The sequence below is a fragment of the Musa acuminata genome, chromosome BXJ2-8 (genome assembly GCF_036884655.1).
Source record: "Musa acuminata AAA Group cultivar baxijiao chromosome BXJ2-8, Cavendish_Baxijiao_AAA, whole genome shotgun sequence".
NCBI lineage: Eukaryota > Viridiplantae > Streptophyta > Magnoliopsida > Zingiberales > Musaceae > Musa > Musa acuminata.
This window is the reverse complement of record NC_088345.1, coordinates 44,468,480-44,493,134: the sequence shown is the minus strand read 5'-3', so window position 1 is coordinate 44,493,134 and position 24,655 is coordinate 44,468,480. Positions and strand designations below refer to the sequence as shown.

General features: G+C 45.8%; 4 protein-coding genes across 4 annotated transcripts; 3 read left to right on the top strand and 1 right to left on the bottom strand.

Annotated features, from left to right (window-relative positions):
- The first annotated feature begins 1,763 nt into the window (after nt 1-1,763).
- LOC135620409 (RING-H2 finger protein ATL39-like) lies at nt 1,764-2,390 on the top strand. The gene has a single exon (XM_065123333.1). It carries the CDS (start codon nt 1,764-1,766, stop codon nt 2,388-2,390), a length of 627 nt encoding a protein of 208 aa, XP_064979405.1.
- Nucleotides 2,391-7,251: 4,861 nt separating this feature from the next.
- Nucleotides 7,252-7,737, top strand: LOC135620408 (RING-H2 finger protein ATL39-like). Its single transcript, XM_065123332.1, has one exon. It carries the CDS (start codon nt 7,252-7,254, stop codon nt 7,735-7,737), a length of 486 nt encoding a protein of 161 aa, XP_064979404.1.
- A 677-nt stretch (nt 7,738-8,414) lies between these two features.
- LOC103995072 (cytochrome P450 710A11) lies at nt 8,415-10,841 on the bottom strand. The gene has a single exon (XM_009415571.3). The coding sequence runs from the start codon at nt 10,326-10,328 to the stop codon at nt 8,778-8,780; it is 1,551 nt and encodes a 516-aa protein (XP_009413846.2). The 5' UTR covers nt 10,329-10,841; the 3' UTR covers nt 8,415-8,777.
- Nucleotides 10,842-16,511: 5,670 nt separating this feature from the next.
- LOC135620407 (uncharacterized) lies at nt 16,512-16,967 on the top strand. The gene has a single exon (XM_065123331.1). The coding sequence runs from the start codon at nt 16,512-16,514 to the stop codon at nt 16,965-16,967; it is 456 nt and encodes a 151-aa protein (XP_064979403.1).
- The last annotated feature ends 7,688 nt before the right edge of the window (nt 16,968-24,655 follow it).

Genomic DNA, 24,655 nt, shown 5'->3' with positions numbered 1-24,655 from the left:
ACTCTGGGGAATGAGTGGTCTATTTCCCACTTTTTTTGGTAATACCGTGTTTTGAATCGTGCAAAAGAAGCAGCAACTGGGGCTTCGACTTCCTCGAACAACCCGAAGAGAGGAAGTAACCCAAAGAGATGGATTTGGATTGCACTTCAAATGATTGCGCATCCCCATCTCGGTCGAAGATTCCCAGCGTAGGTCTCTTTCTGCAGAGACAGTAGCAGCTTCCTCTTCCACCCACTGCTATTCTTATCGTTCACCTCGTTCCTCTATTATGTCACTCGGCAAGTTCTTATTTTAGATGCAAAAGAACATTACTGGAACTCACAAAGATTGGCAGGCTGTGCTATGTACAACATCTCCTCGGTGATCTTTGTAACGTTAAAGCCGATCAGAGATGCCCTCCGTTGCGGTGTGGATCTGACGCCTGTGCTATGTACGCTAATATGCTTTCCAAACTGCATCGGAATCACAGAACCAATTCTCGGCGAAGCTCTTCGGTTGTCACGCGACAAAACATGAAGAGCACTGACCAGGGCAGGGCATGTTCTTAAAACTCGATTACCGTCAAGTTCTACCGATGTCTCCCGGACGGTGTTGTTTCTACCACAGTCAACTCCAGTTCATCGTGCCCATGGCATGAGCCTCCGGAGCGACAGGGGAGCAGAAACCAGCGGAGATTTCTGCCGCAGATGATTACCAGCTACTGCCAACTAATTAGCAACATCATCTCCCCCGTCCAAGTGAAAAAGCACGACAAGGACAACGAAAGACCCGCAGCGCTGCACTTCACGGAAGCAGATGCACCTACACATCCTCGTGCTGTGTCCTCCCTCCTCCTCCTGAAAGCTTCTTGTTATATTGCTTCATGCAATTATTTCCCTCCGTCCTTCTCTCGAATTATTATCGTTCCTTTTTCGTCGACGCTTATGCACGGGGCCTCTCGAAGGGTTACATCCTGTGACCATTCGATTCGTATCGTAAGGACCACAGTGCGTAGGTGGCAATCATAATCTACGGGACTCCGCCAAAAAGAAGCAGCCTTCGTCACCGACTAAGCATTACACATACGACGCGAATTAGTGCACCGACGAGAAATCGACACGAGCATATATTTCTCCGGAAAGAAGTCCGCTTGATGTCGTGCTCCTTCTGTTGACCTATCTCTTCCTTGACCGTGGGAGATCGGAGCTCAAGACGAGATTGTTTGTGTCCGGAGTCGAGCCTAATCCACTTCCCGGTTGAGTTGGATCCGAGGTCAAACAAAGTGAGTCAATGTTCGAGCTTGATCGAGACCAGCATAAATTTGAGCCTTCCATGTACGTGGACTTAGAAACCAAGGGGCGAAAGATACTATGAACATGGTCGGCATGATCGCCTCCTAAAGTGTATCTTATTCGCTAGATTTTATGCTTCGTGGATCTGGCTTTCCACAAGCCCGAAAGGCGAAAGAAAGAGGCCGTGTGTCATGAAAGTAAATATGTCACTAGAATTCTTTAGTCAAACCGCCGGGTAAATCTATCTCCTTAGCCCATCGTTTTTGGCGTGCCAGATTGTGTCGTTTCGCTGCCATAAGATTAAAATATATATATCTACACTTAATGGATCGGACTTTCTCACCGAACATATGCATCCATCCCTGTCATTCTACGAGAGTCTTAAGGAGGAGGAGTTGGTGTCATCTCAGTGCAGCAAAAAGTCACGAGTTCAGCTTTCTGATTGCATCAATATGCACGCCGAGAGCAAGGTGACTTATAATCTCCTTTAACATGGCAGACCAAACTATCTGTTGCGCTTTGAACAACCTGGAGATCGTCGGCCTCTCCTTCACCGCCTTCCTCGTCTTCCTTGGAGTCTTTCTCTACGTTCGCTACCTACTCCTACGGCATCGACCACCTGCAGACCCTCCCCACGAGCGACCCAAGGCCGGGCTCGATCCCTCCGCCATCGCTGCTCTCCGGTCCTTCTCCTACCGGCGTGCTTCCACCGCCGAAGGCCGTCGTGGCGAGCACACGTGCACGGTGGAGTGCGCGGTGTGCCTGAGCATGGTGGAGGAAGGGGAGACAGTGAGGCTGCTGTCGGCTTGTCAGCACTTGTTTCATGCCGAGTGCATCGACGTGTGGTTACTCTCCAACTCCACTTGCCCGGTCTGCAGGGCCGATGCCAGGCCAGAAAGGATGGCGGAGAAGGCGAACTCGGAGGAGAGGAGGGAAGCGATGACGCTCGAAGTGCATGGAAGTGCTGCCTCATCAGGGAAGACGACAGCAGAGACGTCGGGTGCCAAGGAGGAGAAGTTGGGATCATCGTCGTCGTTGTTGCAAGGGGTGCGGTCTGGGAGAAGGCCGCAACTGCAACTGCAGGGAAATGGAATGCCAGACTTGGAGAGTAATTTGTGAATATGTTGTGTTCTGTCTTTATTATTTGTTGTTATTTTAGTGAAAAAAATAAAGCCATTAATTGAGGAAGTAAAAATGGTTTGTCTTTGTTATTTTGATTCTTATTCTTAATATTTTATAAACTAATTACTGTTTCATAAGTAAGGATTGTTTTGAAGTCTCAACTCACTTAGACGGTAAAATATTTTAATAGTTTTTCGCTAGGTTTTGATTTGAATTTCGTACTTAGTAATTTATATTTTTTTAATAATTATAATAAATTTAATGGATTAAAATAAAAAAAATAAAATGGAAACATAAAATAAAAATTATTATATGGGCCAAATCTTCATAATCATTGAAAGATCCTTAAAACTATATATTTTCTTTCACGTTTAATTTCTCTTTTTGAGCATTATTTTTAAGCATATATGTATAGAACTTCTTTTCAATTATAAAATGGTAATTTATTTTCCAACACCAAACTTAAAGAAATGAAATATCATAAATATTTATAAAGATATTTTATATATAACAAGAGAACATTTCAATTAATAATAAGATCATGATAAAGATAAATATGAAATGATAAATTTATATTTCTTATATGCTTTGATCCTCAATCAATCTATGATTTGATAATCAATTATTAGAATATATATGTATGATTGAGAAAAATCTCATCCTTAAATGTATATAAATATATATTACCTCAATAAATGAAATCATCAAACCTTTACGACAAATTCTTCATGATATCAAAGCTCCTTTGTGCAAGATTTTTTCCTTCCTCGTTGTTCAACAATAGCAATATCTCTTTCTCTACTAATCTGGATTTTAATTTTGTTATATCACTGATCCTACACGGGTGTTTCTACTTCTTCCTCGGCAAGTGGCTCTCCATCGATAGTCTTCTCCCACCATAGCGTATTTATCAATACAATGCTACCTCAACAATATACAATGTTGATCTAAGCCGATGATTTGCTCATATCTCTTCTCCTTCATCGTGTATTAGATCATATCATAGCATCATCTATTCCTCCCTTTCTATTGACGACATCACAACTTCCTCCTTTTTGCTCATTAGCATCTGTCTACATGATTTAGTGATGTTATTCTACGCAGCGTCCACATGGGTAACACACTCGTTATTATTCTGGACACATGACAACATTATTCTATACACATGGATAACATATAAAGCTAGCATCCTCCGTTATATTATCAACTCTCCAACTATTATAGAAATTTCAACTAAACAACTCAAGAAATAACTTCAACAATAATCATTACAACTATCAGTAGTCTTAATGTCTTAATAATAATAATCAACAAAAATTTATCTGTGATAAAATTGGATACATAATAAAAATTTATCGATTTCAACCCAAGCAACTATCACACCCAACTAGCCTAAAGCAAACATCATGATCACTTTAATTGCTCATTCAAGCAATTAGATTATTGACTATGGTGCTTTCTATCATATTACTTATGATATATAGAATTTATCCAATCATATCAACTATGGAGACAATGAAGACTTCATCATTGATAATGATAATGGAATCTCTATCACTTATACTGATTCTATAATATTTAATTCAAATAAATACTTTTAAACTCAATGATGTTTTATATGCACCGAATCTTACTTTCATCTTTTAATACAGTAAACTAAATAACACTTTTATTGAGTTCTTTCATAATTTATTTTTTAAAAATCTAATAATGATAACATCTTTAGCCCGAGGCCAGAATAAAGACAACATATATGAGCAGTCATCAGCTTCACAAATCTTCCAACTAATCGTTCTTGCTTTAGTTAGTGCTTCAATCGATGTGTGATATTATTATTTTGGTTATCTGTCATCCTCCATTCAACAATAGCTAATTTTTTGTTACTCCCTTCTAACTTTCAAATCAAATAGGAATGCTACTTGATACTTATCTTAGTAATAAAAGTTACAAACTATCTTTTGAAATATTTTTCATATTTTGCACTAACCACTTAAAATCATTTACACTAACATCTAAGGTCCTACATCAATCACTTTCTTTAATAATTTTAGATTTTATATTATTTTCATATATTACTTCACTAAAATTATATGACTCTATTCTATCAAATATAAATTATGAAGTTACTATAGTTTTTACTAATTTTAGAAAGATGATTGGAAATTTCTTTCAATGTACCATTAAAATAATTTACTCTAATGAAAAAGTAATATCAAACTCAACAACTTATCTATCATCATGTGGGATACAACATCTTAAGTCACTACTATATAAATCTCAACTAATTGATTTTGTCGAATAAAAGCACCAACATATAATTGAAACTAATCTTGCCCTCTTGCACTAAGCCTTCATGTCACTAACTTTTTAATTAATAATTATTTAAACTATAATCTGACTCATTAATTATTCATCCTAATTCTATAATGCTAATCACTATTTAAAAGACTTTTATAAAATCATAAACCTTTAAAAACTTAAAGCATTTAGTTATTTATGTTATGCCCTCATGATTTTCATAAGTTAAGACCAAGATTAAAATAATCTTCATTAGGTACCCCATTGATAATAATGCTTTGGGCGCTTTGATTTTCAAACTTCAAATATTTTTATAGCACGTAATGTTATTTTTGTTGAGATCACTTTTTCTTTTCAAAATTTTGCTCCTTTGGTAATGTGAGTTACTACAATAATCATGTATCACTAGATACATATGAGTAGACCTCAAACCCCTTCTACAACTTCCTCATTTATCTCTCCCTCAACTCACTTTGTAATGCTAGATAAATCAATACTCTCGGCATCATAAATAATGTCTTTATTTTTTTCTCGACCAAATGACACCAAAGTATATTAGCTTGATAAGGTACATATAAGTAAGTCTTCACCAATTCTCATACCATCAACATAACCCAATAATATCATTGAAACTAAACATCATACGATAATATACTCAAAAATGACATCTTCAAATTATGCTAAATCTTTGATCTTCACACTACCATAACATCTCCACTTGATCCTACTAAACCTATAAGTATCACTCAAATCCAAAAATCACTATACTAGCGCAAAGTCATATGTTAAGAATATAATGCCCTACTCCATGATATCACATTGACTCTTACCTTATCTCACCTTACACAAAATATCATCAAATATAAATGAGTCTTTTGAATTAAACGAAACGTAGATAGATATATGGCCAAGCACATCTAGTGGTCAAAGGATTTCACCAATAATTAGGCTTTTATTTCAGAAGGACATTTAGTTCAATTGTTAAACTGATAATAATTTGACTCATGTTAAGTTTACTATCACTCAAGGTTGGTATATATGCCAACTAGATGTTAAAAATATTTTTTTTATAAGATGCCTTTATATAATAACCCTTTGGCTTCATCTCTCAATATCTAAATAATATTTGTAAACTATGAAAATTTATTTATGGATATTGTTAAGCTCCAAGAGCATTTGTAAATCCAACTTAGCCCATTTTTTATGTTAATTGACCTTGTCAACTCTAAATTTGTCAACTCCTTATTCCTACAATAACAAAAGGGATATACTATATATCTATTGATTTATATGAATGATTTTATTATCCCAAAAAATAATTCTATAGAGATCAAATAATTTCTTAAATAATTAGTCAATCAAGTTTTCATCGAAGTCCTAAGGACTTAAGTCATTTTTTTAGGAGTGGAAGCAACGTTTATATTTTCTAAACTTTTCTCATCTTTAAAGAAGTACATTCCAGATATATTATCAAAGATGAATATACAAAAATGCCAAAGAAGTTGTCGCCCCACTCTCTCTCTCTCGTTGAGTTACTCAAGTTATACGATGACAGTCCTACTATGGATCGTACACATTACCGACAAGTACTTAGTACCTTATAGTATTTAGCTCTTATACATCCAAACATTTCATTTGCAGTCAACAAATAATCATAATTCATGCATCGTCCCTCTATTGTACATTAGTTTGCACTAAAATGTATTTTGTGATCTCTTAAAAGAATTCTATCATGGACTTTTTCTTTATAAACACTCATCCTTTCACATCTATACCTTCGTCGATACTAATTGGGTAAATAATACTAATGATAGAATATCTATATCAGCTTACATCATTTTTCTTAGAAGAAACTTGATCAATTGGAGTTTTAAGAAATAAAACACAATGACAAAATCTATCACTAAAGCTAAATACTAAGCCATCATCTTTACCACTGCATAACTCAATTAGGCCACCAATCTACTGCATGGATTTAGTAACACTTCCTCATCCACTCCTATAATATATTATGATAATGTTGGTGTTACTCTCATATAAAATATATTATCATCCATTTTCAAATATCAAATTATCAGATGTTAACTATATTACCAACTAGTTGACTTACTTATAAAGCCTCTCGCTCATAGAGTATTACAATTATATCATTTCAAGATGAATATTCTTAACTGAAGCTTAATTTTATTGGGGCACAATAAAATATTATGACAAAGATAAATATAAAATGATAATTTTACATCCCTTATATATTTTAATCTTCAATCAATTTATGATTTGAGAATAAATAATCAGAATATACCTTATTTAAGTGTATAATTAAAAAAAATATTCCTTAAATCTGTATAAATTTATATTATATTTCGATAAAAACATTAAGCCTTTACCGTAAATTCTTCTCACCAGGATCCCATTAGATGTTGTCAAAACAAAGTCAACGGTGGGGAGAATATTGATAGTGTCCGGATCAACTGGGCAATATAAATTCTCAAGATTTATTTGGCCAGGAATGGATCGTTTTTCCATTAATCTCCACCATCTCCACAGTGCTTAATTCAGCATGTCCAACACCGGGATGTTCCTGCGAGACAACAGCGGCAGCATCATCTTCAGCCTCTGCATGATCGTCTGCGTCCTCTACTGCCTCATATGCAGCAGATGCCGTCGCCACCGCAACCGCGCCGATCGGCCGCCGCAGGCTGCTCTTGCCATGTCCGCCGGCGGAGCTGCGACACGCGACGAGCCTCTCGATGCCGGTCTCAGCCAGTTGGCCATCGACGCGCTGCCGGCCTTCGCACACCATGTGGATTGCAAAGACACCTGCCCCACGACCCACTGTGCGGTCTGCTTGAATCCGGTGATGGAAGGGGAGATGGTGAGGCTGCTGCCCGGCTGCAGACATGCCTTCCACGTCGAGTGCATCGACATGTGGTTGCACTCACACTCGCTGTGCCCGCTGTGCCGGGCCGAAGCCAAGCCACCGGCGCCAGCCGAGAAGGTGGAATTGCGCAGAGATCCCGGCCCTCAGCCTCTGCCGATGGTGTAGGCAGGGCCTGGTGGTGCCTCTTGGGGCTTCGAAAGGGCATTCACTATTCTGTATTTGACTATCACACGTTTGCAAAGGTTATTCTATACATGTACACGATTCTAAACAACGCAAAAATGCTCTAAACATCCTTGTCATGGCTGTGGTTTGTGGAGGAAATATATGACATCTGTTCTCGACAAAGACAACTGAGATTTCTGCCACTCGATCAATGCCAAGTGCACAAAGCTTCGCTGATGTGGGCATGAATAGGTGGCGGCCTAATCCGCAAACCAAAGCCTGAATAACCGGGGTTAGCTATCTGCAGGTAATCTAATTTAGAGTCGAAGAGCAAGATCGAAATGTTTGGTTTGGACCAAGGTTCATCGTACCGTACCGTATCGATGATCCGGACTCGGTATGGTACCGGTGTATCGGGCGATACATCAGGATGTACCGAACGGTACATCCAGGTATACCGAATAATTTTATACTTTTTCATACTGTAGCAGTGCTACAGTATAATACTGTAGCACTGCAACAGTACCAAACGATCCGCGTATCGATAATCTGTCGGACCAGTACGTATCGCCCGATACGAGCAGTATGCTCAGGGACATTAGGGAAAGTGCAACTACGGAACGGTGGATCACGTCACTCCGTTAAGCACACAGGAACTCCCAAAGAGATGCATCGAGTTTCCTGGGATGAAATAGCGTACCTCAACCTTCCAGATATGCAACAATAAGAAATCTTGGTACACAGGAATCCTTCATGTACTGTGGCACACACGCATATGGAAGCTAATAGACCCACCAAACCAGATGACCAGGACCGAGGAGACCGACGACACACAGTATTCACCACCTCTTGTTCCGCACCTTCCATTATCCAAATTACCAGACCCCCAACAATGCCGGACGCATTCCTCCACTGTTCACCAGGAAGAAGAAGAAGAGGAGGACCAGGGAATAAATGGACCGTATCCCACTTTGGACACACCACACTGGAGTAAGAAACGGGTAGCACCCACCCGGGCCCAGCTCGGGCCTCGGATGAGATCACGAGGAAGCGAGCCGCCTGGAGAGGTAGACGGTGCAATCGTCCTTGGGCACGATGGTTGGCACGTACGCGATCTCGTCGCAGCCGTCCGTGTGGTGGCGTTTGAAGTCCACCAGCGACGCGAAGAGCGCTATGAAGAGGACGAGGTGGTTAATGGCGTAGCGCTGGCCCACGCACTGGTGCGCCCCCGCTCCGAAGGCCAGGAAGTGGCGCTTGTGGACCCGGTCCTCCGCCCGCTCCTCCGAGAACCGGTCCGGGTCGAACCGGTCCGGCTCCGTGAACCCCTGGAACGACGACTCGTACGCCGACGGGAACACGATCGCCCCCTTGGGCACCGTGTACCACTCCGTCAGCGGGAACGACTCCCCGGCAATGTGAGGCACCATCGTCGCCGGCGGCCGGTACCGCACCACCTCCCGTGCCACCGCCTCCGTGTACCGCATTTCGCGCACCTGCTCCGCCGTGATGGCCCGGCCCGACTCCGGCATCCATAGCGCCGCCACCTCCGCCCGCACCCGCGCGAGCACCTCCGGGTGGGCGTCCAGCATCGCCACCGCCCACAGAAGGGAGGAGGTGGAAGCGTCCTGCGCCGCGAAGAGGAAGTCGAACAGGTGACCTCCGATCTCAGCGTCCCCCGTCTCAGGCGGCGGAGGAACGCCCGCCGCCTCCGCCTCTGCGATCTCGCGCAAGGTGTCCTGCATCCAGAAGTCGACGAGGCAGCACGGCTGGCCGCCGCCGTGCATGCGCTCTTTGCTCCTGGCGACGCAGCCGGAGAGGGTACGGATCAGGCGGGAGACGGCCAGCCGTGCCCGCCGGAAGGCGAACCCTGGGAGGTCAAATGGGATGGCCATGAGGCCCACGTTGAAGAGGTTGTAGTCCCGGTTGAACTGTTCGCGCGCGGCGGGAGTGAGGTGCGGCCCCGCGAAGACGGTCTGTGAAGTCTCGAGGTTGAGGTCCCTGCAAAGGAGCCGGAGCGCGATGGGTTTAGGAGAAGAAGCGGCCAGGGCCAGCCACTTGTGTAGGTGGGCGAGGATGACGCCCTGCTGGATGTCGATGTAGGTGGAGAGGGCGCGGGGGGTGAAGTTGGGGGCGATGCGTCGGCGGAGGTCCTTATGCCGCTGGTCGAACATGTAGATGAGGTTGTGCTCGCCGAAGAGCTTCTTGCCAAAGGGGTGGCCGATGAGGTGGAAGGCGTCGGGGCGGACGTTGGCGAACACCTTGTGGGAGAGCTCGGTGGAGCGGACGAATACGATGAAGCGGCCGACGAGGAAGTTGGCGGAGACGCCAAGTCCGGAATCGCGGGCGAGTGCCGCCTGCCGCTCCCAGAACTGCGTCGGGTTCATGATCATGGGAATGGCGCTGCCGAGGAAGGGAACGACAAAGTGAGGCCCCGGGAGCGAGCCCTTCTTGCGGAGGTAGGATAGCTGCTCCCACAGCAGGAAGAAGGCGACCGAGCACAGGAGGTAAGGGCCGGAAACCACGAGGGCCCGGCGGAGCGCATCCCCGAGGCGATCATAGCCTAGCCAGTAGTACTCCATCAATCGATCCATCTGCTCTTGTGCGTCGTCACTGCGGTAGTACGGCTTGGGTTGTCGATGGTACTACAATTCGCGATTGGCTCACCGTAGAAACAACGTCACATTGCTATGCCCGCCACAGCAGAATTGCTCTGCATGGTTTTACCAGCCATGCAATAGCGACGCGGGATTTTATAGCCAGGTTTCCAGATTTGACACGGCAGAGGGATTGAAGTATTTGGAGACTGCGATTCGAGAAGAAATCGGGCTGGAATTGGCAACGGCAAAAGCAGCCGCGTTCGGGACAGCGGGCGGAATGATCGAAGTCTTAAAGGATGACCTTCTGGAGTCGTGGAAACGTTGGGCAGCGGCTCGCTGGCGCAGGAAAGCAGAGAGAGAGACGAAGACAAGGTTTACCATTCAACGGATGGAGAATGGTCAGCTTTGGGGGCGGTCAAAAGGAGATGTGAGAGCTCGGCATCAAATGGGAAAAGGCTGACAGGGGGGAGCAGGAAGAGGTGACGATGGAGGGATCAAGAGGGGAGGCAAGAGATGTAGTGAGTGGTGGCAGCAGCACGAGAACGGGTGGGGAGGGAACTATACAAAAAGATAGAACAGAACAATGGTGGTTGGGAGAAGCGAGAAGAGGACAAGACATCGCAGCGTGTCACAGGGCGCTGGTGTGGCATCGGCCAGCTGCCCGTGGACCGCTTCTCGCTGTCGCAACGTGGAAACCGATGCCCAATGCAGTTGATCTGTCCACGCTGTGCCCTTTGCCGCAAGCGCTCCTCACCGACTTCTCCAATCAACTTCAAATCTAAAACAACACGGAACGAGTTTAATCTGCACGGATACATAGAATCAAGGGAAGACTTGATGTCGGTGTTCTCGTGCCAGGTTTTGTACTCAGTATCCTTTCAGATCAAACTCATTTCCTTGTTGTTTCAAATTTATTAAGTATATATTAAGTATTTTAAATTTAATTAAATATATTTTTTTTAAATATAGATGAGGTAAAAAAATTCGATTCTAAATAGTTTATAATTTTTAAATATTTTCATTCAACATTAAAAAATTCTCATAAATTTTTTTTCATAAATAATAATTATGTCCCTTGCCACCTTCATGGTTGGTCAACAAGTTGGCTATGTTATCCTTATCTATCTTCATTATTGGATTACTCTATATGTTACCTAGATCAACCCAATCACATTTGTAAAGAACGAGAAAGGAGGGGACCATGAGTAATAGAAGAGGGTGGTGGGACAAGGGTGGTGAGCGGAAGATGGATTAACCCACGTGCAAAGATGATCGATCATGAACAATAAGAGGCTATTCAGTATGGAGGGAGATGATCGACATAGTTAGGCATACAATCTTTAATAGAGAGAGGAGGGGAGATAGGGTAGAAGTGACGACTGTGTGTATACAGTTGATGTTGCAAAGTGTTTGCACCCTTTCCAACTCAGATTAAAAATAAAAAATTCATCCTCTGATTTTAGTTGTCGCAATCCAAATCAAATTTAGAATCACAATCATACTTAATTGCAGAATATATTTTATAAAAAATATATAAAATTTTCAGTATCTTTTAATTTGGGGCTAATCGATACGTTGCAATCACAATCACAATCACAATCATAGAAGGGCTCAGCTCGTCCTGCTGGTGTTATCCAAACTGTTTACGACCAGTCAATTTATCGGTTGGAGCGTGTCGTGCATCACAAGTAAAGAATCTGTTTCGGTGCCATATCTTTGTGTGACGTGGGAAAATTTGCAAGTCGTCACAGGATGCGCTCGAGTTTGTTTGAGATAGAAGAAAAGCCGGATAGAATGGCGTCGATTCAACGATGAGTACTAACATACCCAACGTAGTAAACCGTAAGTAAAGTCGCCACCTGTAGAAACATTAATGAGCGACCAGCAACTTTAGGATGGCAGCATCGATCGTGTTAGTGTATACAACCTTGGTTTCGGGATCGATGCGACTTGGTTCGGATCCGGATAACGAAGATTTTTCTGGGCCATTCCTTGAGATTACTGAGGTGGCCGATTATGGTGGTCCGATCGAGACGGGGTCGCCGTTTCCTCCGAGCAAGAACTCATCGCCTGTGCGTCCGGTGGGGACCTTCGACTTCGCACTGTTTCATGATGTGCCCGCTTGCAGGGGGCAGACTCGTACTTCTAGTAGCGTCTGACACTGGTATTGGCGTGGCTTGAAGGACCGAGCTTGAGTAGGATGTTTAATGTGTCTCGGTCGACGTTCCAATCCGTTTGACCAGACGGTGTCAGGTCAACCGAGGCGTCATCTGGGGCAGCTGACGTCAACCTGAGTCTTATCGCCATTATTACCCTCATCAGATGGTTAGCCATATCAAGGCTTGTACGAGAGCAGTTGATCCCTGTGATCGATCGAACGACGGCTTAGCATGGCCGGTAATGCATTACACGTCCTGATCATCTTATCTTTTCTTGTCTGCACGTAGACTAAGAAAATGGTATATCTTATTAAGTAATTGTTATGTCGAGTGAGAAAGTAGTACATCTGATTAAATAATTATGTTGTGGTCTTATATAATAATTTTTTTTATATATCTCAATGATAATAGTTAGACAGCATGGAGCAGCTGCCATATCCAACTTGTCAAACTGCACTCACCACCGTTGCGAGAGGTAGCAGCATCAGAACACATCAGTAAATAGGCGTGTGAATCGTTTGCGGTTGAAGGTTTTATTTAGGTATAATTGTTCATCATTGATCGAGAGTCAGGTCAAATATGAAATTAAACAAAATCATAATCATATAGAACATAAAGATTTATGTAAAAAAATCTCTTCAACGTAAATGATAAAAACTACGGGTTAAGTTAGAGAAATAAATCTACTATAAAAATAATGAGCGTATAAATCTTAAAATCTATTATCCAAAACCCAAACAGCAATCACAAAAGAATAACATTGATATAAGAATTACATAACCATATACAATAATAAAAAAAAAACTCCTCAAGTGAGCATAGTAAGAATTTATTATAAATTTGATCTAACTGAGATGAGAACACTGCTTAGATGATTGAGAACGATCTCTACGTTATCCTCGTCTTTTTCTCTTTTTTCATTCTCTTGTTCTTCTACCCTGTCATTGATGTGATTTCTTTTTTTTTCTTAACCACATCCACAATTGCGATCATCTTTTTCAACCCTAGTTACTACAAATGTAAGTTAAAAGGGTTATGATTTTAATATTAATGAGTTATGGATTATCAAAGTCCATTATGTGTTGAACTAATAGATCATATGCCCGACAAAATGAACTCTACCTAATCTTTATTAACGATAGCGTGGGTTGGGACATTAAATTGGGGTCTCCCATCAAGACAAAGAAGAAAATTAATCTTATGCTATTTGAATTCTAAGCTCATATCATTCTTTGCTTCGGAGTGCTGAAAATAATAGATGGTGGGGTTTGTCCGTCCTTGCAACCCAACCAGGAGGAACAAGTCACGTTCATGAAGCTGGAAACTGTCCTGTAGCATTCAGATTCTACTTGGGAGTATGAGCCACGTAGCTTAATCCTTTAAAACTAGAAGCTACCATCTTGACCTTCCTTTGGATCGGTTTCAGGTAGGTCTCGAATGCATGTTACACGTTTGGCAGCATTCAGATGGACTTCTTACCTTCCATGGTGACCTTGACCTATCGTCATGCCCCCGAGGCTTACGGTTCGTAAAAGCTTCTCGCTTTTCCATCGCAGCGACCACTTTCAGCTTCTTCTACTGCTGGATTCGCATGAGCAACGAGGCGTCAAAATTAAGTCAAAAGCATTCAATAGCATTGATAAGGTATATTTTGGATCCAAGATATATCATAATCGATGCCACACTATATCGATGCCAGGTCAGTAAGGGGAGAATCCCCACACGCTAAGTCAGAATTCGTACCGAGGCATTATTTGGCATGTCCCATCCCGGAAGCTCAGAGCGGCGCTGTCTGATGTCCTGTCTGATGTCGTCCCGCGCGTCCCGGGACAATAGCCACACAGTACCATCTCATCCCCCGAGGATTGGCCACCACGTCGAACCCACGTGCGACCAACCCTCGTACAATAATATAGAAGTCCCTGGCCGACATCCGGCCAGAGAGAGAAGAAAAAGGAGAGAAGAGAAACACAACTACTGATTTACTCGTCGAAGGGGCCAAAGTCGGGAATCACCTGACGAGAGTCATTTTTGCAAGTAAGCAGTCACCCCCAAGCCACAAGCATCTCGACCTGGGAATTGCCATCTAGTGAATGAAAGCGGGCTGCCAACCAACTCGGGAATGGAGAGATGCTGCTCAACGCTGACGGTGCTCGGACCGAGAAACGTTGATCAACATCCCGTCACGAGGGCCCGGCCTACCTTGGCGTCCAACTCAGCTGACAGAAGACTCCCGATATCGACCCATGGATTGAGCAATGCTAACTCACTAGCCACGGCACATTTGTTCACCAATATTTTTGGCACTAGAAGAAGGGTCATGTCGTAGGAGCATCTCAAAAGAGCTCTCCCCGAATGAGAACCATTGACCGGTCACCCCTTCGTTGGGCCCAGAGATCAGTCCATCCCCGTCCCCAAAGACGAGGGGATCCCGACCTCGATGCCAAATCGCTACTGGCGCCTGTTCAATGACCCGGGGTGGTCGCCCCCCGGATTTACCTCAGGACCCTCAACTGTATCGCCCGAGGCGTTCCTCAACTTGACCAAGCAAGTACAAGCAATGGTGGGGATGATGCAGATGCTCATCCCACTCATTCCCCATATCGTGCGACTAGCAGCTCCTCCGACCGACTCGACCCGGCAAAGGCCGAGCAAGGAACAGGTCGGGACGAGAGAAACTCGAGACCAAACGACGGACCCGAGAGGTCCGCCCGAGCAGAGCATACCCGTACCCTGCCGAATCACACCGCCCAGCTCCAAGCTTGACACCATATCATCCGACTCGGCTAACGACTCATTCAGGATCCAGCTGTCCTGAGTCAACCAACACCTGGATGAGTTCCAGCGCGAGTTCCAGAAATCGCGAAGCGAGTCGAACAAAGGTGGCTCGGGCAAATCCCCTTTTACTCAGGAAATACAGGACAAGCCTGTACCCCTCAACTTCAGGCTACTAGCATTGGAGACGTATGACGGTGGCTCCGACCCCGCAGAGCATGTTGCTGCGTTTCGAGCTCAGATGGCCCTCTATGGCACCTCCGATGCACTGATGTGTTGAGCATTCCCAACCACCTTTAGGGGACCAGCACGAGCGTGGTTCAGCCGGCTACGCTAGTCCTCAATCGCGTCCTTTGACCAACTCGCCAGGGAGTTCGAGCAGAATTTCCTCGCCAACGTGCAACCCAAGCCTTCCATGGCCACCTTGCTCATGTTATCTAAACGCGAAGATGAGTCGCTCTCTCAGTTTGTGGCGCGTTTTGCCACTAAAATCCGAGGATTCCCAGATGCTCACCCCTCTTTAATCATGTAGGAGTTTCTGATAGGCTTGAAGCCTTCAATGTTCTTCTAATCACTAATCGAGAAGCCGCCAGTAACTATCCCCGAGATGCTCCAGTGCACCAACCAGTACATTGTCACCAAACCTCTAGTGGCGGGAAAGCGCATAGACGGCAAGAGGCCAAGGGCGGAATAATCCCAGGGAACGACCTCAGCAGCCCTGGCGCAACCCCGCCGGAGGCTCAACCAACAAGAGCTACTGCTCCCGAGGCCCTCGCCTTTCCCTCTGAACATGTCTCGTACCGAGATACTTCTCTAAATCAGGGAGAAAGGTCTCTTGCGACAGCCCAACCCTATGAAAACTACTCACAAAAATCGGTCCAAATATTATAGGTTCCACTGAGACTACTGCCATGACAAGGAAGACTACCGCGATCTCTAGAATCAAATCGAGGAACTGATTCGGAGAGGTCACCTCGGGCGCTATCTTAAGGAACCCCGAGAAGCGACTCCACACCCCAGGGGATCCATCGAAAGACAGATCGACGTCATCTCCGGAGGACCAGCAGCCGATGACAGCAGCTCAATGGCGAGGAAGGCCTACGCCTGAAGCGTGGTCGAGAAACATCCCCAGCCCGAGCTCAAGCCTGAAATCACTTTTGGAGCCAAAGAAGTCGAGCGCTCCCATCATGATGATGCTTTGGTGATCTCCATCCGGATCGCCAATGCTCGGGTCAAAAGGGTGATGATCGACGCCGGGAGTTCCGTCAACGTCCTGTACCTCAACGCCTTTGAGATGCTTGGTTTGACCAAGGAGGAACTCACCCCCATGGCATCGGCACTCACTAGATTCACAGGGGATTCCATCTCCTTGCTCGGGACCACCATCCTCCCTGTCACCATCGGGGAAGAGCCGAAAGCAAAGACAATAATGACTACCTTCATGGTAGTCGGTCTACCCTCGACCTACAATGTCATCTTCGGCCGACCGACGCTCAACAAGTTAAAGGCGGTGGTATCCACCTACCACAGGGCCATCAAGTTTCTGACTTGGGCGGGGATCGGGGAATCCCGAAGTGATCCGGGAGAGTCAAGGCGATGCCATCTTATGGCAGTTACTATCCCAGGGAAGTCACGCCCCCGTCGAGTCCCCAACCCCCGCGGGGGACCCATAGCACCGATGCAGCTAGAGCCCCCTTGAGCAACTCATCGAGGTACCCTTGAAATGGAACCGGCCCGATTTGACTGTGAAAATCGGGATGATGCTCCCCAAAGCATATCAGCTCTACCTCATCGATTTTCTGAGGAAAAATGCTGATGTGTTCACATGGTCCCCCGAGGAGATGCCCGGGATTGACCCGAAGGTAACCCAACACTAGCTCAACATCGACCTCGAGGCTCAGCTGGTGAGGCAAAGACCAAGGAAGTTCACGCCCGACCGACAAAAGGCAATCAGCGACAAGGTTGATCACCTTAAAGAAGAGATATTCATTACCGAGGTGAAATACCCTCGGTGGCTATTGAATATAGTTCTCGTTAAGAAATCCAATGGAAGCTGAAGAATGTGCGTTGATTTCACCGATCTCAACCGGGCATGCCCCAAAGACTGCTATCCGCTTCCTGGGATAGACCAACTCGTCGACGCCACCGTGAGCTATGAATTCCTTACATTTATGGATGTGTTCTCGGGCTATAACCAAATCCAGATGGTGACTTAAGATTAAGAGAGCACCGCCTTCATCATCGACAGAGGGGTGTATTACTATAAAGTGATGCCCTTCGGTATGAAGAACGCTGGGGCCACTTATCAAAGGATGGTCGATAAGCTATTCAAGCACCAGCTCGGGAGGAATATGAAAGTATACGTTGATGACATGATTGTAAAGAGCAAGGCTACAAGCGCGCACTTGACCAACCTGACGAAAACATTCCAAACATTCAAACGGTTCAACATGCGTCTGAATCCCGCAAAGTGTGTCTTCGGGATTAGCTCGAGGAGGTTTCTCAGCTTTGTCATTCACCAGAGGGGGATAATGCCAACCTGGTAAAGGTTCGGGCCATAACCGAGATATATTCCCCTCACTCGATCAAGGAGGTGCAGCGACTCGTCGGGAAGTTAGCAGCACTCAACAGGTTCGTGTCACGCTCGGGTGACAAGTGCCTCCATTTCTTCCGGGCTCTGCGATAGGCCGACAACTTTACATGGACCTCGGAATGCGAAGAAGCCTTCGAAAAGTTGAAGGCGTGCCTCGCCCGCTTGCCCTGACTCACCTCACCCGAGCCGGGCGAAACCCTTGGCCTCTACTTGGCGGCCTCGACGCAAGCAGTCAGCTCGATGTTAGTTCGGGAAATGCTATCAATGCAATAACCCGTATACTATGTCAGCCATGTCCTCATCGGGCCCGAGGCGTGGTACTCCCCGATCGAGAAGCTAACCCTCACGCTAATGAAGATGGCCCGAAAGCTATGACCCTATTTCCAAGCTCACATAATCAGAGTGATCACCGACTAGCCATTACGACAAATCCTTTCCAACTTCGATGCATCGGGTTGAATGCTGCGGTGGTCAGTCCAGCTTGGCGAATTCAACATTCAATACTCCCCTAGGACCGCCATCAAAGCTCAGGTACTGCTTGACTTTATTTCCAAGCTAATTCCTGAAGACCATGCTATTGGGTAGGAGAACAATGAGAGCACACAGACTCTGCACGTGGATGGCTCGTCCACTACCAAAGCAGCCGGGGTCGGGCTTATCCTCAAAGGTCCATCTGGAGAAACCTACGAGAGGTCACTCCGATTACAATTCCAGGCCACCAACAATGAGGCCGAGTACGAGGCGCTACTTCACGACCTACGCCTTACTCTGGAGATGCATGTGGACAACCTCGAAGTCTTCAGCGACTCCTAGCTGGTGACGGGACAAGTCAATGGGAGCTACGAAGCTCGAGACCCAATGATGGCATTATACCTGATAGAGGAGAAGCGGCTCACCCATAGCTTCAACCGCCTCTCGATCGCTAGAATACCCCGGGCACAGAACACGCAGGCCGATGCGCTGGCCAGATCGGCATCCGCTCGCAACCCGACATTGACCCCGGCAATTGGGTCCGTAACGGCGCCAATGGTGACGACTCACTCACGAGGTCGCCGAAACGGAGGCGTTGCCAAGCTGGATAGAAGAAATCCTCTACTTCACGAAGGACGGAACGAATCCTGATGAATTGGCAACCGCGAGACGATTGAGACAAACCCAAGCCTAGTATTGTGTCGTTGGTGGAAAGCTGTACCGAAGGGCCTTCTCTCAACCTCTCTTATGTTGCCTCGTGCCATCAGAAGCTAAAACGGTCCTCGTTGAGCTCCACGAGGGGATCTGTGAGGAGCACATCGGGGGACGAACCTTAGCCTTCGAGACTCTAAGACAAGGGTACTACTGGCCAACCCTGCGCCGAGACACCATATCATATCTGCAGTAGTGCCAATAATGTCAAAGGCATAACCGATTGCAACATCAGCTAATAGTTCCTCTTACCCCAATGGATGCGGCCTGATCCTTCGCCCAATGGGGACTCGATCTCCTTAGACCCTTTGCTAGTCATAGGTGCCCAACAAGCCAATCACGTGAGTGATGGCACGTGTGACTTGACATGAAATCTTTTTGCTTATTATATTTTGGCATTTATTACTTTATATTGATTATTATATATATACATGTATACATTGTGATGTCCTTGGATTCGTGCAATGGGAATCAGATCGTGATGAGATCATAATAATGAGACCGATTTACCTTTAAACACATATCCTAAATAATCCCGGTCATAGGTTACTCGAGAGGGATATCGTGATAACTGTTAGGATCGATAGCACTAAGAGGGGGGGGGGGGGGGTGAATTAGTGCAGCGGAAAACTTTCTGCGATTAAAATCGAAAGCTGCGTTCGAACGATAAAAACAATTTCTGTATGAAAGTTGATACTAAGCAAGGTTAAAGTCAAACTATGTAGGCAGTTTGTAGCTATGATGAAAACCAGAATATCGGCGCAAACTGAAATCCGGCGTTCATACGAAGAAACTGATTTACGTCTAAATGCTGATTCGTAAATCACTTGATTAGATAAGACACAGTTTAAGCAGGAGTATAAAGGCAGTGTGCAGTTATGGTAAAGCTGAAAACGTAAACACAATCTGCAATATGATGATCATACGAAAAAGCATATTTACGTCTAAACGCATATTTATGTCTGAACCTTGAAACTCGTTCATAAAATCGCAGAGGGCAGTAAGCTATTGAGAAGTTTGTAGTGAAGGTAAAATGCTCAAAGGAAATGCAAACCAAGATTTAGAGTGGTTCGGTCAATCTTGACCTACTCCACTTTTGGCTTCCTCCACCGACGAGGTCACCGACGTCAACTAGAGGCCTTCCTTCAATAGACGAAGGCCAACCACCCTCTTACAGATTCACTCCTTTTGACGGGCTTAGGAGACAACCCTTACAGAAGTTTTCTCTCTTCTCTTTACAACTCAAACTTTGAAGAACAGAAAGAGGAGAACTAGCAGTTTTGAGCTCTAAGAACCATAGAAAGACAGCAAGATTTCGAGTGTGTGTTCTGTGCTTTCAATGCTGAATGGGTGGGGTATTTATAGGCCTCAACCCAGTTCAAATTTGGAGCTCAAATCTGTCAATTCCCGGAATTCCGGGATCAGGCGGTTGCACCTCCTGACTGGGGCGGTTGCACTGCCTGGCAGAGCTCGAAGACCGAGCTCAGGTGGTTGCACCGCCTGACTGGGGAGGTTGCACCGCTTGGCAGAGCTCGAAACTTGAGCTCTGGCGGTGCTACCTTTTGACAGAAGAGGTTACACCGCCCAGTCTCGCTCGGAGACTGAGCCCGGGGCGGTGCCACCACTTGGCTAGGGCGGTTGCACCGCCCAGTCTTGTTGGGAGACATAGCTTGGGCGGTGCTACCTCCTGGCTTGGGCGGTTGCACCTCCCATAGCAATCAGGGTCCGAATGGGTTAATCCATTCGGCCCAATTTGATTCTTTCAGGGGCCCAATTGCCCCAAGATTAAGCTAATGGGATCACCTCCCATTTCTAACTTAATCAATGTGCTAACTATGATTATTTCCTAAGACATATTCTGCAGCTTGCTCCGGTGCGTCAATTGCTTCTTCTGGCGAGTTTCCGGCGAACTTCCGTCGATCATCCGACGAACCCTCGGTGATCCTCCTGTGGACTTCCGGCAAACTCCTGGACTTGCGACGATCCACTTGGTGAGTTCCGACGAGCTTCTTTGGCAAGCTTATGGACTTCTCGGATTTGTTCCCGCAGAACCTCCGACGATTGTCCGAACTTCCGTCGAACTCTCGAACTCCCAACGTGATCATTGTCTTGACTCCGGCGCAACTCCTGCTGCATGTCTTACTTTCATCGTAGTTAATCCTGCACATGTAAACAAAACTTCGATCGAGACAATTAATCCTAAGCAATTAACCAAGTTGTCCGGCATGTCATTGGTCCCTCGACGCTTCGTCCGATTCTTCGGCGCATCGTCCTTTCCTGCAGCCTATTGCCCAATCGGCTAGTTGGCTCCGCAACTCCGATATCCTTGGCACAATACCCGCTCTTCTTGGCCCGATGCCCGAGTCCACGGCCCGTAGTTAATCCTGCACATGTAAACAAAACTTCGATCGAGACAATTAATCCTAAGCAATTAACCAAGTTGTCCGGCATGTCATTGGTCCCTCGACGCTTCGTCCGATTCTTCGGCGCATCGTCCTTTCCTGCAGCCTATTGCCCAATCGGCTAGTTGGCTCCGCAACTCCGATATCCTTGGCACAATACCCGCTCTTCTTGGCCCGATGCCCGAGTCCACCGGCCCGACGTCCAATCTTCTGACATGTTCCTCCGGCACAACATGATTTTCCTGCTTTAATTGTCTCATCCTGATCGAGGCATCCTGCGTCACTCAAAACGCAGATTAAATCATAAACATATATCAAGTAGTTTCATCATCAAAATACGAGATTCAACAATAACTGGACAAACTGGTGTGTTGTATACCCGTCCATATGATTGATGCAGCTGGTCTCGTAGCTGCTCGTGTAGGGACACTATGGATACAGTATAGGTGCTCATTGGAGAATGAGTTCACTGATTGATCCGCTTTTGGAATACTGGATGGTTAATGATGCTTTATTGTCAGACAGTGATTCCATAGTCCTAGTGGTGTATTTGGTCCTTAGACTTGAGACATCAAGGATGTCCTGTATGAGTGCTCCACTCTTTGATACCAGACTTATAGGTTTGGATGTCCCAGATCTAGTACAGCTGGTCATTGGGAGTGGCAGTCGACCTTACGAGGGCTATTGAGTGTCGATAGAGGATCATCCACTCTTGACATTATGAGAGGAATATCACATATGCTCTTGCTCAGACAAATCCCTAGCCAAGGTCATTCGGGTTGAGAGAGAAAGAGTTCTCAAGGAAAATCCGATTAGAGCGAGACTCGAGTAGAAACTATATGGGACTGATAGCACCATGATCGATATACGGTCTCTAGGATATTAAATGGATGAGGGACTATAGGTATATGGTAATTGAGGATAGACGGGTCCAATAGATTGGATTCCCCTGTATCGTCTAGGGACTACGACGTAGTGGCCTAATACGTCCGTAGTCGATGAGTCGAGTGAATTATTACAGAGATAATAATTCACTAAGTTAGAAGGAGTTCTGATAGTTATGACTCACGACCAGCTCGATATTGGGCTTAGAGGGTCACACACATATGATAGGCATTGCGATGAGTAGAGGTTCGGATATGAGATATCCGCCAGAGCCCTTGTCTTATTGGATATCCAATAAGCTCCAGAATTATTGGATCGCATGGACGAGATCAAATAAGAGCCCATGAGAGATTATTTGATAGAGATCCACTAATATAAAAGGCTTGGGTAATTGGATGCAGATCGAATACCCATTAGGGGAGGATCCATTAGGTTTTGATAGGGGGCCTCTATAAATAGGAGAGATTCAGAACCTCATAGGCTCTACCTTTGCTTGCCTCTCCTATTCTCCTCCCCCTCTCCACCTTAGAGCAGGCCTGGAGTTTTGAGGAGCGTCGGCACAGTCCTGTTGTGTGGATCACTGCTAGAGAGGAGGACGCTTGACCTCCTTCACCCTCTCCTAAAGATCTGCAAGGAAATAGGGATATACGATCTCCCTAGGTATCATAATCTACTCTATATGTAGTTTTAAGTTTTGCGGATTTTGCGCACCAATCTTTGCATGACGACAAATATCTCTTTGGGAATATGGGATTTTGTTTTCTTGTTCTTCCGCTGCACATGTGATGTCGCCCCTAGATTTCCCAACACCCTTTCCTCCAGCATCGGGACAATGGTGCTTTCTTATAGTCATGGTCGACTACTTCATGAAGTGGGTGGAAGCCGAACCCTTAGCCTCCATCACCGAGAAACAAATCCAAAGCTTCACGTGGAAGAACATTATCACCCGGTTCGGGATCCTGAGGGCTATCATCACCAACAACGATGCTCAATTCAACAATGCTAAGTTCAAGACCTATTGCCAATCATATGGGATACAATTGAGGTTCAGCTCAGTTGCGCACCCCCAAACTAACGGCCAGACTAAAGTAACGAATCAGGCGATTCTGGAGGGCCTTAAGAGGAGGATCTCAGGCGCGCACGGAGCCTGGGTGGACAAGCTCTCTAGCATCTTGTGGGCAATGTGAACAACTCCCAAAACTGCCTCAGGGGAGTCTCCGTTTAACCTAGCGTTCGGGACCGAAGCAGTCCTCCCGCCCGAGATGGTGTTCCTGTCCCTACACACCTCCAACTACGAACAAGAAGGCTCCAAGGAGGGCCTACGAGCAAACCTAGACCTACTCGAAGAAAGAAGTGCTAAGGCATACCTATGTACCCTGGTGTATAAGAAGGCAATGACTCGGATATACAACCGCAAAGTTCATCCATGACCGATCAAGGTCAGGGACCTCGTCCTCCAAGAGGTAGAGGTGAGCGACCTGACCCGAGCGAGAGCAAAACTCGTGCCTAACTAGGAAGACCCCTATCAAGTCTACGATGTGGTCCAAGAAGGGACCTACCGATAAGAGACTATGGAGGAAAACCCCCTGCCAAGAACGTGGAGCACGGTGAATCTAAAAAAGTTCTACTCATAAAAGAAGTGAGTCGGGGTGCAGGGAAGACACATGTTGTACGAAGCATGCATATCCACAACTGGAAAAGACAAGTCAAAATTCCAAAATAAGAGTTTTTTCTGATGAAAAAGAAATACATATTGTGGTTGGGCGATACAGTTCCAAAACTCGACCCGACCAAAGCAAAAGAAAAAAGGGAAAGCCCTTAGTTCGGAGGAGGAGTCTCGGGCCTGTCATCGAAGGGGATGTTTGCCGGCATATCAACGTCTTGATCCTCCGGGTGCTCGGAAAATGGGTCTGACTCTAATTCTAGGTTCGAGTACCTCGCTCGAAAGAGAGCACAGGCCACCCGGTACCCGAACTCATATGTGGCCCGCCCCGACCTCACCAGGTCGCGTTCGAACCTGGCAGACACCTTGTACTTAGCGATTGCCCCCTCGATTTTCTGGGATAACGCCAACGGCTCCTCCTTCAGGACCTCTTCAGTGGCCCAAGCCGAAGACTTGGCAGTCTCAACATCGTGGGAGAGGGTCAGCAGCTTGTCATCCAATGTCTGAATACGTGATCGGCTTTCCTCCAACTTGGTCTTCAAATGGCTCACCTCCTCATCTAGGGTCAAGATGCGCTCTTTGACTGCAGCAATGACCTCTGGGCCCCCCCCCGGCCTTTAGCTCTAGGTTCTCCAAGCGAAGGGCAACGTAGACGTCCGACT

Excerpts from the sequence above, each read along its gene's own strand:
- LOC135620409 (XM_065123333.1), top strand. The coding sequence starts at position 1,764 with ATGGCAGACCAAACTATCTGTTGCGCTTTGAACAACCTGGAGATCGTC.
- LOC103995072 (XM_009415571.3), bottom strand. The coding sequence starts at position 10,328 with ATGGATCGATTGATGGAGTACTACTGGCTAGGCTATGATCGCCTCGGG.
- LOC135620408 (XM_065123332.1), top strand. The coding sequence starts at position 7,252 with ATGTCCAACACCGGGATGTTCCTGCGAGACAACAGCGGCAGCATCATC.
- LOC135620407 (XM_065123331.1), top strand. The coding sequence starts at position 16,512 with ATGATCGACGCCGGGAGTTCCGTCAACGTCCTGTACCTCAACGCCTTT.